The 18,261-nt window shown below is 38.3% G+C and overlaps 1 protein-coding gene across 1 annotated transcript in view; it reads left to right on the forward strand.

The window, feature by feature from the left end:
• nrxn2a (neurexin 2a) overlaps positions 1 to 18,261 on the forward strand; it is a 93,747-nt gene that overhangs the window by 62,991 nt on the left and 12,495 nt on the right. The window contains exon 15 of the mRNA XM_062432629.1: positions 14,129 to 14,310. Within this exon, the coding sequence (XP_062288613.1) occupies positions 14,129 to 14,310 (182 nt within the window). The remainder of the gene's footprint in view (positions 1 to 14,128; positions 14,311 to 18,261) is intronic.

Genomic DNA, 18,261 nt, shown 5'->3' on the forward strand with positions numbered 1-18,261 from the left:
TAACATTTACTCAGGAACATATAGAAGATGATGCACATAAAGCATTTAAACCTCCCTGGGACTCATATTGGACAGATGAGGAAAAAATCCAAATTATTTATGTTCAGGATACCAGCAGATGAATGCGTACATGTTCTTAGGGCACTTGCCATTCCAGAGTGTTATGCACTCACCCCTCCTCTGTTCTTTTTGTTCAATCAGCCTCGCTCCCCGACTCGCCCCACCCCCTACCCTGCTTGAGTAATGGCCTGCGTCGACTTCTTGTCACTATGAGAGGTGGTGCTGCATGGTTTGCCTCTGTCCTCCTGTTTCCATGCGTGTCCTTTCAACCAACTAGGCAATCCCAGCTGATATCTCTATCGACCGTGATTTAGCTGATATAGCCGCAGTCTCTCTTCCTCTCCTTTTACCTCTCCCCCTGCAATCTCTCTCTTCGGATTCTCCTATTTGGCTCCATCTCCTCTACCTACCCGTCCCTCCCCACTTTGTCTTTCCTTTCCTGATAATGTGTTCATCCTCTGAAGTGTCAATATATTCCAATTCATCTTATCATCACATTTTCCCACCCCAAAAACCCTGAGCAGCTCTGAAAGTGTCAGAATACCTCTGAACTCAGATCAGTCATAGCTAGGAATAAGTTCTGCATGGTTAAGCAGCATGAGAGCAGAGTGCTACTGCACTCTCTTACAGAGAGGTGACTTGTATACAGATATGAGGTGAAAACAGGCAAAGGGATTAGAGCAAATTGATGTGGAGTGTAAAAACAGGAGAAGCTATCACAATGCAATGCTGGGAAAATGGAGGTTTGAGATTGAATTTTGAAGTAGGCTCTCAATTTCCTCGAAATGGATCACAAACCATCTACTATAGCTTCCTCAGCCTGAGGTTGTAGGCTGTATTGTATCATTTTGACAGGTATTTATGTTTCTATCATTCATGCCTATTATAGCTCTTTATGTTAGGAGCACGTCCATACCTATACCCTTGTGTTCATTCTGTAACAGCTCTGACAGCTCACCTAAATCAGGCTCCTCCTCTGCAGTATGATTCCTACGTGTTTCTGCCAGGACCTGCAAGCCAAGTGCGCTGTGAATCTGTAGCATGTATTTATTCACACAGCCCATTTTCTTTCTTCACTATTTCCCCGTGTGTTTGCTCTGTGGCTGCCTGTTTTCTCTTCTCGTCGTCTCTTCCTGTCTCTCCCTCCCTTCTGCTATCGCTCACCCACCCTCCTCCTCCCCCCCTCCCCTCCTCACTCATTTGCTCGCAGACTTTCTCAGACACACACACACACACACACACACACACACACACACACACACACGCACACACAGTCACACACACACACAGAGGCACATGCTGTGCCTCACTGGATCCGAGCCTCTGACTACAGTATGCCTTCAGAAGAGCTCCTTTATCTCGCCTTCATTAGACCACAACTGCAAACCAAGGTTATTTTTGCAAGGGGTCCAGGCTGTCCCGGAATTTCACCCAAACGAGATTCATTATGATACGACGGTGCTTTTAATTAGCATATTTTTTTTGCTGCAGCGGTCCAAGGCAACGTCTCAGTCTCTCTCTGCCATCTGAGCAATCTCATCTGAGGAGAATCACCTGCCCTCCTCTGGAGACAGACGCAGCTGTCGCGTTAACCATCCTCAGTCAGAGGCAGCAGCAGCAGCAGCAGATCTGGACAAGGTAACGGGAGAGGATAAAGGGGAGAAAAAAGGAGCAGCAGCAGTGAAGGGAATGCAGCAGTAATCTTTACTGCATGAGACTGAGCAGGTGGAGCATGAGGGAAGGATCATACGTGCGTTTGAAATAGAAACACTTCTGCATTCTGGTGGATCTCTGCCACACCAGAGGTTAACGTTCACTGGATTTGCTGCGCCTGTGAGGGAGTGAATGAGGAGCTGCTGAGAAATTATTTATTTATTTTTTTCTGGATGTTCTCCTGTACCGCGCTGCTGCAGATACTGCTCTCTCTCTCTCTCTCTCTCTCTCTCTCTCTCTCTCTCTCTCTCTCTCTCTCTCTCTCTCTCTCTCTCTCTCTCTCTCTCTCTCTCTCTCTCTCTCTCTCTCTCTCTCTCTCTCTCTCTCTCTCTCTCTCTCTCTCTCTCTCTATCCCCCCTCCCTATCTCTGCTCTCTTTCCCTGGCTAAAGGGGAACAAAAGCACTGGTTCCTGCATCACCATTCATCGCTGCATCTTCCTCACTTGTGCTTATTTTTATCTCCTTGTCCTTTTTGCTTAATGAAATGATCCAGTTTCCCACGGACGGGTGTTATGTCTTCTACTGCGGTGGAGGGGCACTCTTCTTAGCGGGCAGGCTCAGCTGCCCTCCAGCTCTACCTGTGGGCGATGGAGACTCTTATCAGAATTCTCATCACATGAAGCTCCGTCCTGCCACTTTTCATGCCTAGATATAATGGTCGAGCAATATGCCTGCTTGAAATTTCAGGGGTGGATTCGTCTCCATTCTTTATTTGGATGTGTATCTTTCCTGCGTTTTGGAAACACTCGGCTCTCTTTCTGAAAAAAAAAATGTTCCCTGGGATGGTTTTCAATGAGGTATTAAGGTTGGCTTCTCTGTGCAGTAGACATCTTCTCATGGCAAAAATGTTAACATAAGTTAGTTGCTCTCCTTTCACCAACAAGAACTAGAACACTGGATTTTGGCTTCTTTCTTGAAATACGTTTTTTGGCTATTTTTTCACGTATTCAAGGGATATTTTTAAATCATCCCTAACTAAACTAAGGGATTATGAACGAAATGGGCCCAGATTGTCACTGAGATGCCCTGTGGTCTTCAAGTTGAACTGTCAGAGGCCAAAGCGTGGTCAAGTCGTCTCTCCTTGGCCCATGTGGATCTAATATACATGGGTAGACTCTCTGCAGCCACCCCTGTGCTCGGACAGCAAAGCAGCTGGTCAGGCTTTAGCCTAGGCATGGGCCTAAGTTATTGTTCAAGACTAGCCTTCTGGTTTGCCTTGCTTACTGTGCTCCCCATCCAGACTGGAACAGCACGTGTGTCTTCTAGTCTCAGCACCACGCACCATGTCCACCATTTCCACAATAAGCATGGCACTGTTCCTATTGCCATCAACAGGATGCCTTTTCTTACCAGAGGCGGCCATGGTAAGAAATTTCCCTCCAAGATTCCCAACATTATGTTTGCTGCCCTACCAATGCATCATTTTGCTGTGATTTCAAGTATCAAGGGTCAGAAATAATAAGAAGTAGGTGTGTATCAGAAGCTCTGGCATTATAACGGTAAAAAGGTCTTTGTAGTTCATACATTGTTGTTATTGTTGGGGACTCTCTTGTGACATATAATCGGATAATGGATCCCTTACTAACTATAGATGTGCTGCAACCTCTGTGCATCATTAAACCCCTTATCAGCCCATCAGTATCAGTAGTGGTTGCCCTTTCCCCATGCTGCTTTTCAAGATGCTCCAACATCAGTAGCATTATGTTTGTCATATTTCAAATACACATCAATGATGTGATGAATCATCATTACAAATCTCTTTATCTTTTTCTTTGAGGTATTTGTTTGTGTCTGCAGCGTAATGCACTCCCTATGGATCATGTTTTATGTCAAAGATGATGGCTTCAGTGTGCTGTAATTAGTGGCACATCACAACATGCAAACAGTGATTACAGTGATACAAGATTTTTTCTTCATACAAACTCTGTCTTGATAATCTGTGCAATTTAATGAGACAGAGTATTACTTATGTTGAACGAAGGGATATAAAGTAATAACCTATCCTCAACAATTTACATCAAATTGGCAATGCTGCTTGAATTGGCTCCCTCAAAGTGCCAACACTAGAGTCATTGCTCAGTTTTATGTTGCACTTTGAAATTTCTGTCCTAAGACTCACTTTTATGTCCTGCAAAATGAGGCCCAATGGATTTGTAGTGTTTTTTTCACTGCAGCAGTTTTGTCAGTTGTAAAAGGGCTAAAAATGTGATGAATTACATCTGCTCCATTATAGCCATATCACTCTGGACCAGGCTTTTAAAGGCCCAACACAGCCTGTGATCAAACAGTCCTATTAAAAAACACTTCAAAGAACTGACTGAAATGTTCAGTTACCTTTATTGTAGATTTTTGTACTGTAGGTTGTTCTGAAGTATGTGCTTCAGAGCAAGGAATCCAATTTACTGCAAAGTAAATGATACAGACGGTACTCATGATTCACCAGTCTTGTCTACAGTGTCACGATGTGCTGTGTGAAAGAGATAAACAGACACTGGTTAATATTTCACTATTTTCACCATAATACCAGGCTATTTAGCTACCATCATGGAAGCATAAACATTTGTCCGTTAAAAAAAATCCAGCTTTTATCTTAATAAAAACATTATTTTTTGAACACTTGCTTTAATATAACAGATATGTATGTATGTGTGTGTGTCAAGGCTAGCCAAAGACTTCTGAGGGCCCCAGGGCTACGGCTATTTATAGGCCACCTACCCTGCTGCAATGCCTCACACTCCTCATCCTAAACACAGGTTATTGCATGTATTGTTACAGTGTACCGGTCAGAGTATGTATGTGGCAAGCTCTTACTTACGTAAAATCTCCCCTGGTTCAAATAATGAAAACACAATGATCTGAGTATTTCTGTGAAGTAAATGAAGATTCTCAATTATCCAGGTCATAGAATAGCAAGCGAAAAAGAAGAATCAGTTGTAATTGAATGAATACTTATGGATAAGAACAGAGTTGTGCAAGTTGTGAAAGAAATCTCGTTCAATTGTTTTGCATATATATTTTTTTTTAAATACAAGCCTCCAGTTCAAATTTTCTCATTTTAGGACCTCCATTGTGTCTCAACACCTGTCTGACAGTTTGATGGAGATATAATGTCAGTAGCAATATACGTGAGGATAATTATTTAAAAATTCTACGCTGATGACATTTCACTGATCGCAATCACAAAAAACCTGCAGCTTTCTGTTAATTTAAAAATAAGAAAATATGTTTCTACATGCCAAACAAAATATCCTACATAATTGTACCAGATTATAAAAGGACTATAAAGAATGCTAGCACATTGAATTCTCATATCAGGGGAAGCCTAATCCCAACTTGAAGCCTTTTATATAACTAACGTACTTACTGTCTTCTTCAATTCATATTCCAACCCTGCAGTTCTGTGTTAACTCAGAGGGTGTTTTGATTTCATGCTACTACCCTCATCTAGTTGTGCCTGTTAAATGCTGTGTTGTTTCAAAGCAGGTACTGTGCAGTGTTCTGTTGAACTAACCCCCTAAACCACTTCACCATGAAAGAGCTTGCCCATGCCATGACCCTCTCTGCCAAAGACCTCGTATGCTCTCAACTAGAATGCAAGGAAGATTGCACTGTAGCTGACCCTTCATCGTGCTCCCAACACACCAGCATGTTCAACACAATCAGTGAAAATCTGCTGCACTTCATTCTCCAGGGCCCCCATGTTGGTGTAAGAATTGTCTGGCTGTGGCAAGGCGAGGAGCAGCTAATGCTTCCAGAGAGATATCTCTAGTGGACGAAAGGGTTTAGTCAGATCCTTTCAATGATGATATCTCTGAGCACAATTCAATGTTCTGAATTTCACAGAAACGGTGTTATCCTTACATGAATGCATTAACCTGAAAAAAAAGTCTGTCCTTTTTCTCATTGTAGACATAATGTTTTGTTCTGTTTTGTTTTGTTTTTTGCTACAAGAGCTGCAGAAAGGAAAGGGGAAACAGACAGGAGCATCAAAAGGTCTATCAGAGAGGGCTCAATTTCCTCCAGGTCACATATTACATTACCCTGAAGGATGATAGTGAGGAAGGCCTGCGCACACATACACTTACACACACAAGCATACATACATACACACACACACACACACACACACACACACACACACACACACACACACAGGCAATAAAAACAAACATTGATAAATCGTAGCAGAAATTCTCTACAGCAGTCCACAGGCAGGTTTTTGTTTCATTTCTGTGTCATTACAAACATTTGGCCCATCCCTTTAGGGATTATGAGTCTCTTTTACAAAACATACATCTTCTGGTATTGCATATACAAAGAATGTAGAAAAAAGGAGAAGAAAAGAAACACAAACAAAACAAAAATCCTAGATGAACCATTCACATAAGGAACTGTTACATACACAGATTGTCTCGATAAAGCGCCTTTTTCCTTCTTCTCCCAGGCTTTCTCCAGATAACTGGCTAATTTATATGTTTCATATGTGAACAGCCAACTCAGTCTTTATGCACCATCAATTTTTACTAAATCAATATCTATTTTTATCTTACTTAAGATTGTGTCACACAGTTCACGATAAAAAGGACGTCGGAAAACAAAATGGAACTCATTTTCTATATCATTTCAACAGCACATTGGACAAATAATGCCTTTGCTTCTTCTAGATTAACATACCATTCAGTTTCAACAGTCAGATGTAAAATACCACATATTAGCTGGGCACTTACAGATCTTTGCTTTTTAATACAAATTAGATACAACACATTTTCTCTGTACCATATTCAGTTTGTATCATTGAAAAATTACACAATTTTGGTTTAGTCCATAAATCGTCAACCTGTGGCCCTCTAAACATAGATTCTCTAAACAAACTAATGTTGAGCTTTTTGTTGTTGAAAAAAGCCTTTAGACCAAGAACCAATCATTTGTTTATCTCAGATAAATATTTGTGTCATCATCCTCGTGTATAGGATGGGTCAAATGCGGAGGATAAATTTAGTTTCAATGTAAACAAGTACTGAGGAGTGACAATAAAGAGGGTCTTAATCGTAATCTCGATAAAGACAAGATGTTGAAATTATAGAATCAATGACCCGTTGTGAAGACTGCATCTGAAGATAAAAATACTCAACAAGGTCATAAGAAAGAAAAAGGGCATCAGCAATTGTTTCCTTTATGTGGTCACCACTGGTGTAATTCTGAAGGTTATATTGTGTTTGGGGGTTTTTAAGCAGTTTAGTCTTCAGTGTGTTTGTACATGTGGGGGGATGATGGTGAGGGACCAGCATTGACTTGGAAATCTGCCTACATGAAATATTACAACAGGCGCTTGACAACAGTCCACAGTAAAAATTAACACTAATGGACAGAGGTGATGTTTATTACATAAATAATACATGGACACCAGCACGGAGAGGGCATTGTGGTGTCTTTAAAGAAGTATGGGCATGTTACATAGTGTCATGTTTTTCTCAGTAAGGCAAAAATACATAATTGTTTGCTGCTGTTTAGCTGTATTTTTTTCAAAGAACACATTGTCTGTGTCTTTGTTCCCCATCTTATGAAAATGCATTAAATGTAGGAACATTTTTTAGGTGAAAGTGCACCCATCTGACCAGACAAAGTTATGAAATGAGGCTTCCTCCTATGAATAAAACCACATACTGTACACCAGATTTTGCCAGATTTATGCTGTTATACTTGTAAACATTAAAGCAGAAGTGCTCCATAGAAACAAATAGCTGAACTCCCCAACAATGACTGTGCCTGCTACATATCATAATTTTCCATAAAACCTCTACCAGTCCCCAAAGTCTTAATTTCTTGCTACAGTTTGGTGTTTCCAGCGTGCAAAACCGTCTAATGCAGTTGCAGTTATTTCCATTACCAGTGTATTTAGAATATAAAAGCAACACATATGCTTTTAAAATATTAATGTTTTGGGATTTCAAAAATCGGATTTGGCATTGACTGTCACAGTGACTGGTTTTCACTGTTTTTGTTCATAAAGTGGACTTAAATACCATAAATAAAGGGCATGTTGTTTTCTTTTCTTATCACTGAGTAATGTACAATACAGTTACAGGGAATGTAAGATGAACAAAACAAAAAAGAATACCACAAAACATGAGCTAATTTTAACAAGAACAGCTGGCAAAACCTTACAAATACATCACTAATAATGGTTTAAAAATTGAGTCTTTTTCCCGCTTAAATCTGAAAAGCTGTTTAAAAAAATAAGAAGAAGAAGAAGGCTGCACACATAATGCCCAAGGTGTTCATCTTTTCTAGTCATAAAAAACTATTCTGGTGCATTTGTGGGAAATGTCTTTGTGACTTATGCAATAGGAATAGGCATTCACGCAGCATTTCAGAATTGCATTTGAGTCGTCACATTCTCACCATGACCCAAATCATATGAAAGTTCAGTGGAGGAAAACTTTAACATTGTTACACAAGAAGGAGGTTGTTTGAGGCACTCTGAGCTGCAAACGTTAAATTTGAGAACTGACAGTCTGGATACATCTCACTGATTGGAGCAGAAACAGCAATTTCCCCAATAATATAGCTGAAGTCTGTGTGTGCCAGCTGCTTGTGCAACTATTTTTTTTTTCAGTGTGGCTTTTAATTGATCAAATTTCATTGATTTGATTGATTAAAGCTTGTGTTCACTGTAAGTATATGACGCCACTTTTTAGCTTGAACACCATATTTTTAACTTGAAAACCATGTGTCCTCTCTGTCAGGCTTTAGGCTGCACTATTCATTTTTGTCATTTCACTGAGCTGTATTTAATAGACCGTGGAAGAAGCGCGCTCCAGATGCCATAAGTCAGACGAAAAATCCAAACTTAACATCTCTCTATAACTCTCCATTTCTTCCAAACAGTTTGGAGATTCATGTGAGTTTATATTCTTAATCGATCAGCTCCAGTAAAGTGTCCCTGTTGCTCTAAAGTGTTCTGTCACTGCGTATAATGCTTCCGCAGCAGACTGTATATTCTACTGCACTTAGACACATTTGCCCTACTGAAAGCTTGCAGGCCATTCAGAACTGTTTATTGACTGTGAAAAAAACATGTATACAAGTATACAGCCATATGTGCACTCAAGGGCGTCAGTTTGTTACAAGGGTGCACAGTTTCACAATGCATATGTTAATGTTCACACCAAGTCGTTACCAGTAATTATCTGCTCTGGCTTCTATTTTTATGATCAAACCGACCCCCTATCAGTAACTATCTATAACTTTAATTGAATGACACTTATTAACACCACCTTGCATTTAATAGCAGTATTGAAATCGAAAAGTTGGTTTTCCTCAGGGGTATCTCTGGTTATCTAGGATTACTGATGCTTATGTAATGTTAAATAAAGAAAGATCACACCAAGAAGAAAACAAGAAACACTTATTTAGCTCGGCTGGTAAATATCTCCCATTTTCAGCGCTGTAAATTTGACTCCCCATTCTAACAAAAATAATCATTTAACTAATAGAATAGGACAAAAAGCTAACACTAATTAATTAACACGGGTTAATTACCTGCGGGTTATAGTTATAATGATGTTAAAGTCACTTTAAATAGGGACATTTTAAAGCTCTCAGTCATTTACATAATCATTTAAGTCATACTGTTTGACGTCTTGAGCTTAGATTGGTTATTCATAGCTCACACTGCAGTCAACACAACTGCAATTTGCAACAATTCTACACAACCTCCACAGTACTCAGCTGAGCGTATTTAATGCATTATTATGGATCCCATTGCTTTTACTCTGCTTCTGAGTATTCTACTCTGCCTCTAATTAGCTTAGTCAGATATTGTTACCCCTAACCCTAAACAATCTCACTCCTTATGCCTAAACCTAACCATCACATGTAATGAAGGCAACAAGTACTAGCCAATCAGAGGCAGAATAGGACGGCTCTTGCCAAGAAAAGCAGTGGGATCCATAATAATGTGTCACTACTAGCGTCTTTGCTTTTCAGCTGGAAGGAACCACAAGTAGCCTAAACAGAGGGGGGGCGGGGGGTGGCACTGTGTGTTCCAGGCAGCGTTCATATACAAATAAAAACATACAGAAAAGTGACTTTTATTTACTATTTACATATATACTTTATTATTAAGAATTAAAACCATATTCTGTGGAAATAGATTTAACAAGCCATCTAATCTCATATATTTGAAGGGCCCCTCAAGTTGAATGGGTATGACACCTCTGGGTGTGCGTACTCTGCCAGTGAGATTCATAATAATCAGAAATGGGTTTAGGAGTATGTGTAATTTTCTGTTTGTGCCCCTGCTTTGTTTTTACTGTGCCACAGCTGATGGTAGTTGTCTTCTGTATGATTCATGATTATTTTTTCAGCCTCCTAGTCCAAAATCATGATTAGTAATATTAATGGAGCGACTACTCACTCACTCACTCACACAGGCCACAGGGGTTCTCCAATTCTTTACAACAGCAAGCTTGGGGGTGCGTTTGAACCTTTTCACATCTCTACTGTTACAGTATGTGTGATGCAAATTATCACCAGCGTCTCAGTGTACTTTGCAAGTCCTATGAGCATGTAAGCACATCCCTTGAGTATTCAGTTGGCTGAGAGCACAAAAGAAAACGCTTTGAGTGGGTAGTATGCATCTTGGTGCAAGCAAACAATCCATAATGTTGCATTTGTTGTGCAGATATCCATTAAGACGTGGTTGCTTTATAGGAATCTGTGAGCCTCATCTGCATTATTACAATGCCTGTAAAAGGTTACAACAGCACTGTATTGATTCTGCTGACCTCTATAATGTGTTACGACAACAAAAGAGCTTTAAAATGCTCACAATTTAAATTTTTATAGAGAATATACTATCACAGGACCTATTTAACATTCAAAAATAATATAGCACCAAGAGTATTACAATGCCTGTGTGCAGTATAATTAATTATCAAGGCTCCCTACTCATAACGATGTACATTTTGCAGTAGAGAATCTCCAAGGCAGCCCTATTATTCTAGCATAGATGTATTGTATGGCCATGACAGAAGAGAAGATCGCTCCCATGACATAGCTGGCACACAGCGAGGAGAGTCGCTTCAAGGGAGAGAATTGTGACACTTACAGTAATAATCTTAACAAGAGTGATTTACTGCCTGCTTTATTTGATGCAGGTCTACCGCAGAAACAGAAGAGATAGCAGGAGACAGAACAGCGTGGCACAGAGGAGTAATGAAATGCTTTACATGTAAAGTTATGACTAATGCAGGAGTTACTGCATAAGAAGAATGTCTACAACAAATGCTTCCATGTGTTTCTGCAGGTGTTTTAGGGTTTCATATTTTATAGCATGCATTACAGGAATGCATGTTACCCCTGATTCACCCTCCATTTCTCTCTGTCTCTGCATATATCACTACACAAAAACACTACAGTTTCAATGTTCAGTAGCTGTTGTGAGTTTCCTTGATAAGGGAAAACATTAGTTTTAACACATCATTTCCTCAAGAGTGTTACATCATTTAAATATATGAAAGACATGGTTTCACTAGTGAAATGTGCTATTGTGTTTTAAATCTGATGTCACTTATTATGCAACATGTTATAAATTAATGTGTACTTCTTTTTTTTTAGAGGGTAGTTTTGTCATGTTCAAAAGTATCTTCCTCTAAGAGCAACCCTTACTCACCACAGTACTGAATGCATTGTGTGTAAGAGATCCCAAAGGAGGTTAAAAAAAAAGGGCCTGAGGTTTGAGTTCTTGGAAATTGCTGTTCAAAACTATTTTGCACAAGAAAGTTTGAAATGTGAAATGTGGTCTCAGAATATAGGGGATGATCACATCATGGCTTTGCCCACTTGATTGTTTCAACAAAGAACAAAGTGAGAAATCATCAATCATGGGTTGTATGCCATAATGCAATGCATCATTGAAGCCATTCAACAAGTACCACCAATGTGAAGCTTTGAGTGTCTGATTTTTGTTGAGATTGCTGTTGTTTGTTGTGTTATTGCAATTGGTTTTATTATTTTGAAACATACATTATCAACAAAAGTAATAGTATTTGTTCCAAGGCTGCATTGAAATGTATACCATTGTTTGTGGATTCATGATGTTGTGTCCATCCCTTATATTAAGGCCCTTCCCCAGGAGTATGAAAGTAGTAAGCATGTAAATTGAAAAGTAATTCCAAACATCCATTACCCTTTGTACAAAGCACAGAGATCTTTACGCATTATTCCTTCAAACAGAAAGAAAAGTGATTTCATTGAGCAGAAAAGAGGGCAGACTGGGAGGCCAGATCTAGATAACATTCATTCAAAGGAAGAAACCAATAAAGCCCACTCACTGAGACTCCTTGATGTAACTAATGTCACCGGCTCACATTTGACTGCAAATCCCAGACATTAATTAAGATTAGCTCAGTAAGAAATAATATGGTTTGAAACAAACACCCTTCAGAGAACCTGGCCTTTAATTAAATGCAAAGTCAGTACAAGGTGTTTTCAAGCCTTTGGAGTGAGTGTTTAATGTTAAGAAAGCATCCAACCAGCAGTTAGTTCCTGTCAATAAGAAACCTTTGTTGTGAGTGCTCATTACACAGAGTAGAAGAGTACTTAAGTCTTCTTACTCCGTGAAAATTGAAGCTACAATTTTGTCTCAAGAGTTTCTCTGTTCTTCACTTAAGAGGGTTGGATATTGAAAAATGTCAGTTGTAAAAACAACTGAAACATCTATGTTCCAGGTGTTAGAGCAAGCACAGAATAACATGTATTTCCTGTGTACTATCAAAGGTCATTCGTGCTAGATCTTGGTTTATAATGACTATGTATCTAACACGTACAATTTTGTAGCAATAGGTTAATCTGAGGACTGAGGTCTGTCTATATTTGCATTCAACACATGAAATCCTTACTGTCCTAAACGAATAATCTCCCCCGAGAAAGGTAATTTAGATCTTATTCAAATTGTCATGAAAGAAATCTATTATAGCTCTGTTTTCCTGTGCAAATGCATATTTAATTAACAATCTGAGGTGTCTTGGAGGTTAAGAACACATCATGCCGTGAAGTGCTGCCTGATTTGCAGATCAGCAAATGGATTTAAACTCAAGACTGCATGGATTTGCTCAGGTAGCTCAGCTACAAGACTTGTAAATGATAAATTAACAAAAATATGCGTCATTCATCTCAAGGAGACAGGAATCCTTCTGAGTGCAGAGGAATAACTTGCATGATAAAAGTTTAAGTAGACACTATTGCTTTGCCACTCATCTGCTGGATACTGTATGAGCAGGTGGATGAATATTAATCAGGGCTTAATCAATGCTATTCAAACAGTCACTTCACATAAATCACTTAGTTTTTCATATTTCATCAGAGGGTTTATGAAAAAAGAAAAAAAATATCTGTTAAAAGTGGAAAAGTAGTCGCACTTAGAATACACAGACAACTATACAAACTATATCAGCAAGAACATAAATACAGGGTAAAAATATATAAATTGGACACCCGCATAAATAACAATGCACACACATTAATAGCTTGATAAGTGCTGTAATTACTGTAGATGGTGTTTGATGTAGAGATGAAGTACTGCAACTGAGATGATGAGACCAGGCAAACACTAATGGAAGTAAATAATAAGGTGCCTTGTTATTAGAGAATCACTGGTGTGTTTTTCTGTTGGATAATGTGAAATCCTGTTAATACATTTTTATTTTTTTTATGTAAAAAAGAACACATATGTAAAGCTGCAGATGTGATCTATATTTCCCATCCTTGTTTATTATCCATCTTTTTCTGATTCCTGTGAATTAATTGTATAACTAAGCTCACTCTTTTAAAGTCCAAACTGGGACCAAGAAGACCTGCCTCAGTAGTAACAGTGATGTGATTTAAGAGCCATGTGGCATCATAAAAATTAAAGATGCTGCTGTGATGCTCAGCTGTTACTATTGGTTTACATCTGTGAATGTAAAGCTGCATTATACGTTGTAAATTAGGCTCCTTAACTGTGACATAAAGAGTGAAGAGGCCCTCTTTGATAAATCTCTCTTTCTTTATTCCTGGTTTGTGCTTTTCTGGCACCTGCACAATTTCAAAAAATAAAAGATTAAGTCCCCTTAAATCTAAATCTCAACTTCGTGCTGATGGTGATGCTTTAAAAAGAAAATCGAACACTGTTTGAATAGATGTCCTTGAACATCACCAGCTGCATCTCAAGCTGAAATCTAGAAAATGTCGACCCAATGACGCAGTTGTGTTTCATGAATCAATACTACCTGTTCACAGTTCAGAAAGTACTTTTTGATCTCTGTGAGTACTGTCATTCTCCTCATGTTTCTTTTTCTGCCTCTGTTCCCAGCTGGAACAACATACATCTTTGGGAAAGGAGGCGCTCTCATCACATTCACATGGGCCCCCAACGAGCGGCCAAGCACCCGCGCTGACCGTTTAGCTGTGGGCTTCAGCAGTCAGCAGAAGGATGCCATTTTGGTGCGAGTGGAGAGCACCCATGGGCTCGGAGACTATCTTCAGCTGCACATAGTAAGGACGGGTGGCAAATTTGGGGATTTAAGCATACACATAGATAATAAATATTAAAATGTCTGACATTTTTTCCAGATGCTTTAGTTTATGCCAGATTTATCAACAACAAATCCATACATCACCTTAAAATCATGAGTATTTGAGAGCAAACATTGTCCTTTGCTATCTTCTGCATTACTCTGTGAAAATTGAGGCAATACAATTAGGATTATAAATGTTTAAAAAGAACAAAAAAACAAAACCTAAAATCCATTCCTCCTGAAAATCAGGACAATGTGAAGTGGGCAGCTAACTGGAACACTGGAAATGAGTCCAGTCGGTCTGCAAACGCAAGATAACAAACTTTTAGATTATATGCCGCAATTATCCAAATAATGTTGGAGGAAATCAGTGAGCAATATTAATGCATACTATTTCCCGTGTCTGGATGTGAACAGTCAGTGGTTTTCATCTTTTTAAGTTGGTGGGGAAAAGAGCTCAAAGTCAAGCAAGACTAGATACATTTGTTGAGGTGATATTTAAATATTAAGGCTCTGTTGTGTAAATAAACTTGAGCTTTATACAAACATTCACAGCAGCATTTATGCAAGTGTTATGACCCTGAAAAGGAGAAGAAAAGATCACAATAATAGTGGTGATAATGTCCTATTTTTTTCCCAGATATATTGATGGAGATGTGAGCAAACAATCCTATATTAGGCTTGTTAGTACTGATGCTACAATTGTAAATAAAAAATATATAAATAATAATAATAATAAAATAATATAATATAATATAATATAAACCTCTCATGCTCTTGTGGTCTATTAAGGCTTTAAATTGGCTGTGCTATTATTCTATCTTGGCCCACATGTATGAATTACTGATTCATGGCATGTGAGTCCAAATTTTGAGATAAAATAGAAACACATAAATAATGACCACAATAAGGAGATACAATAGAGTGTAAGACAAGTACATTGAGAGACGTTTTCCGGTGATAAACACACGTGTGTCTGTCGGTGGAACCAAGCGACTCCCCAGCAGCTGCCAGCAACTGTGTCTGTTTCTTGGGGGAAAATCAGCCTTTTTAGCATGTAGCCACAGGACAGATGTGCCATGATTAAAACCAGAGGGGAGGTCTGTCAAGCGTCTGCGAGTGGTGTAATAATTAAAATCACACCTGTTGTCAAAGCAGAGGATGAAAACTGCAACTGGAGTTTATCTCTTATGGATGATCTGTTGTTGCATCTCTCATTTTCTGAAGCTGCCTCGGTTGTTAATTATTTTTCATCAGAACTTATCTTGAATTTTGAAGATCCATAAATGATTTTCAATGCTACACTTCATTGACTTGATAAATTCGCAAACAGCCAAAAAAGAGTTAAAATGTATGTGTTAGGCGGGTAAAAGAAGAGAAAAACATTCATCTTTTTGTAAGAATAAAATTTCAAAAATAGACACACAATAAAGACAGCACACTGTTCGACCGCCAGTGCTGGTGAATTAAAATATTAAAATGTTATTTCTAGGAGGTTAGATGTAACAAGGATATTAGATAATAATTGGGATTTACAAGAGCCTTGTGTTTACTTTATCTGTACATTTGTGAAAACCTAAAAGTTTTATTGTAAATTGTGAAAGTCATTATTTTCATCAAAGGGACAAATATTTTTGCTGCAGGGCCGTATTTGGCCCACAGGCCGCATTGTCTAGCTCTCATATATAAGATGTGAGTTAATTTTGATGAATAACAGGTGACGTCACACTCATTGCACTCATCCTTTAAAGTATCTTTCATTCATTCAGTGCATATCTTGAATTGAACTGATAATCTGTTCATTCAAGTCGCATCAATTTTTTGTATAGCCCAATATCACAAATCTCAAATTTGCCTCAGGGGGCTTTACAATCTGTATAGCAATACAACATCGTAATCCTTAAACCCTGGATTGAAATAAGGAAAAACTCCCTTTAATGGGGAAAAAATTGAAAAAACTTCAGGAGGAGCAACAGTAGAGGGATCCTTCCCCCAGGACAGACAGACACGTAGGAGATTTTGAGTGTATAGAATTGCTTTCACAATTTCAAGCTGCTGTTTTGTGTTTCTTAATTGTGGCCTAAAAGAGGAAAGATATAATATAATACTATCCAAAAACAGTTTTGAGACTGAAAGCTCAAACTTATTGTGTTTCTATCACAACATGATATGCCAGTTTCTACAATTAATTGCCATAACACCATTTGACTGCTGGGCCTATTAGTTACTCAACATGTTTGGTGCTGCAAATCCTCCCCTGGATGTTTTTTTTTTTTTTTTCAAACTGTCTCATTTAAATTGTATTTCCATTTTTAAAAGTGTGAAACTGACCTTGCCAGCTTCAGGCTGTAGCTTATAAATGAAAAGGCCGCTGCTTGTGTGCAAAGCCAGTTGAAAAGATTTTTTTTCTACAAACATCTGCCAAGTCCTTGCATCCTGACTGATTGCTTACTTTGACACCTTATTACTGCTCAGCGAAGGGAATTTAAAAAAATTAAGAGGGTGTTGAGGTCGTCTTTTTTTGGTATCTCTAACTACATATTATGATATCAAACATTCCTTTTTCCGTGTAATTTCTTGTCATTTATGTATGCATATTAATAACTATATCTTTTTTTCCACATTCCTTTCTCTGCTCACCTATTGAAGAGCAGGAAAACTTTGAAAACTAGGTGAAGACAAAGAGTAGCAGTACACTGATCCAAATAACACCAACCTCAAGGGAGGGTTGAAAATAGTAAAGGAAACAAATGATATATGAGTTTTATGTACTGCAGGGATTTAGCTGTTTCAGTTTAGGTGTCTTAGAAGAGAATTCACTTCATATAATCTTCCTCAGACATCAAGCTTTCTAGTCAAAACTACAACATGATGAATATTCATATTGGATCTTCATGAAAGGGTGTGAATTATGCAATGAAGGGTCAACGCTCTTCCGTAAGGATAAATCTAGGCACCTGATATGACTAGAGCACTTTCTTTGTATTTAAAACACTCTTGATTATGAGACAAAACTATTAGAGCGAAAGAGATGAAATGTGACATTAGTCTACTGATGGATTTCGATTCACTGATCATTTGGAAAAGAATAAGTCTTTACAGCTCTGATTGCCACTACTTAAAAACCCATTGTTAAAAGAGCAATTTTGAATAACAGATAACTCCACACACAACAAAATAAACATTAATAAATAAGCGCACGCTGGACAGAAGAATGCAGCATTAAAAAGGACAAAGAAACGGTAACTGTGAGGATGGCAGCTTCAAAGACAAATTACTGTGTAGAAAAGAAATAAACCATTACCATATTCACTTGAGAGTACATTAGAGAGGCTAATGCTACTTTCAAATGGTTATGTTTTTAATCAGTGATTAAAAAGATAAAACAAAAGATGCACTCTGCAAGATGAAGACAATTAGAAATGTAGAATATACACAATAAGAGCAGAAAGGATGAAGTGAAGTTTAACAGTAACCTGGTGGACGGTGGTTGATTCCTTAAGTTAATTTCTTATGCATTTTGTCAACCCAGAAGAAGAGGTTTTCTGAAAGGGGAAGTATTCTTTAATGCCTCGTTTTCACATGTGGGAATGGAAACACAAAACTTGAATCAGGTGGGACCTATATATAAAAGCTAACTAGACTGTAATGTTCACTTTAAAAGCAATCAGGCTTCTTTACATAGACACTACAGCCAAAATACATTTTATATTAATAACTCCATATTTTCAGATATAACTTGTTTTAGAGAAAAGAGGTGCCTTTGATCATTTTGGAAATGTGAAACAGTTCAAAGGAATTAGAAAACAATTCATTATAGTGCGAGGAGCAGTTTGAAGTTAGTTTTTTATGATTTAGAATGATCTGTCATTTCCATCCAGTAAATCCCTGTATGAAGAAAGGAAAAGTGTCTTGTGTCACAGCCAGG

Source organism: Scomber scombrus, chromosome 14 (assembly GCF_963691925.1).
Source record: "Scomber scombrus chromosome 14, fScoSco1.1, whole genome shotgun sequence".
Lineage (NCBI taxonomy): Eukaryota > Metazoa > Chordata > Actinopteri > Scombriformes > Scombridae > Scomber > Scomber scombrus.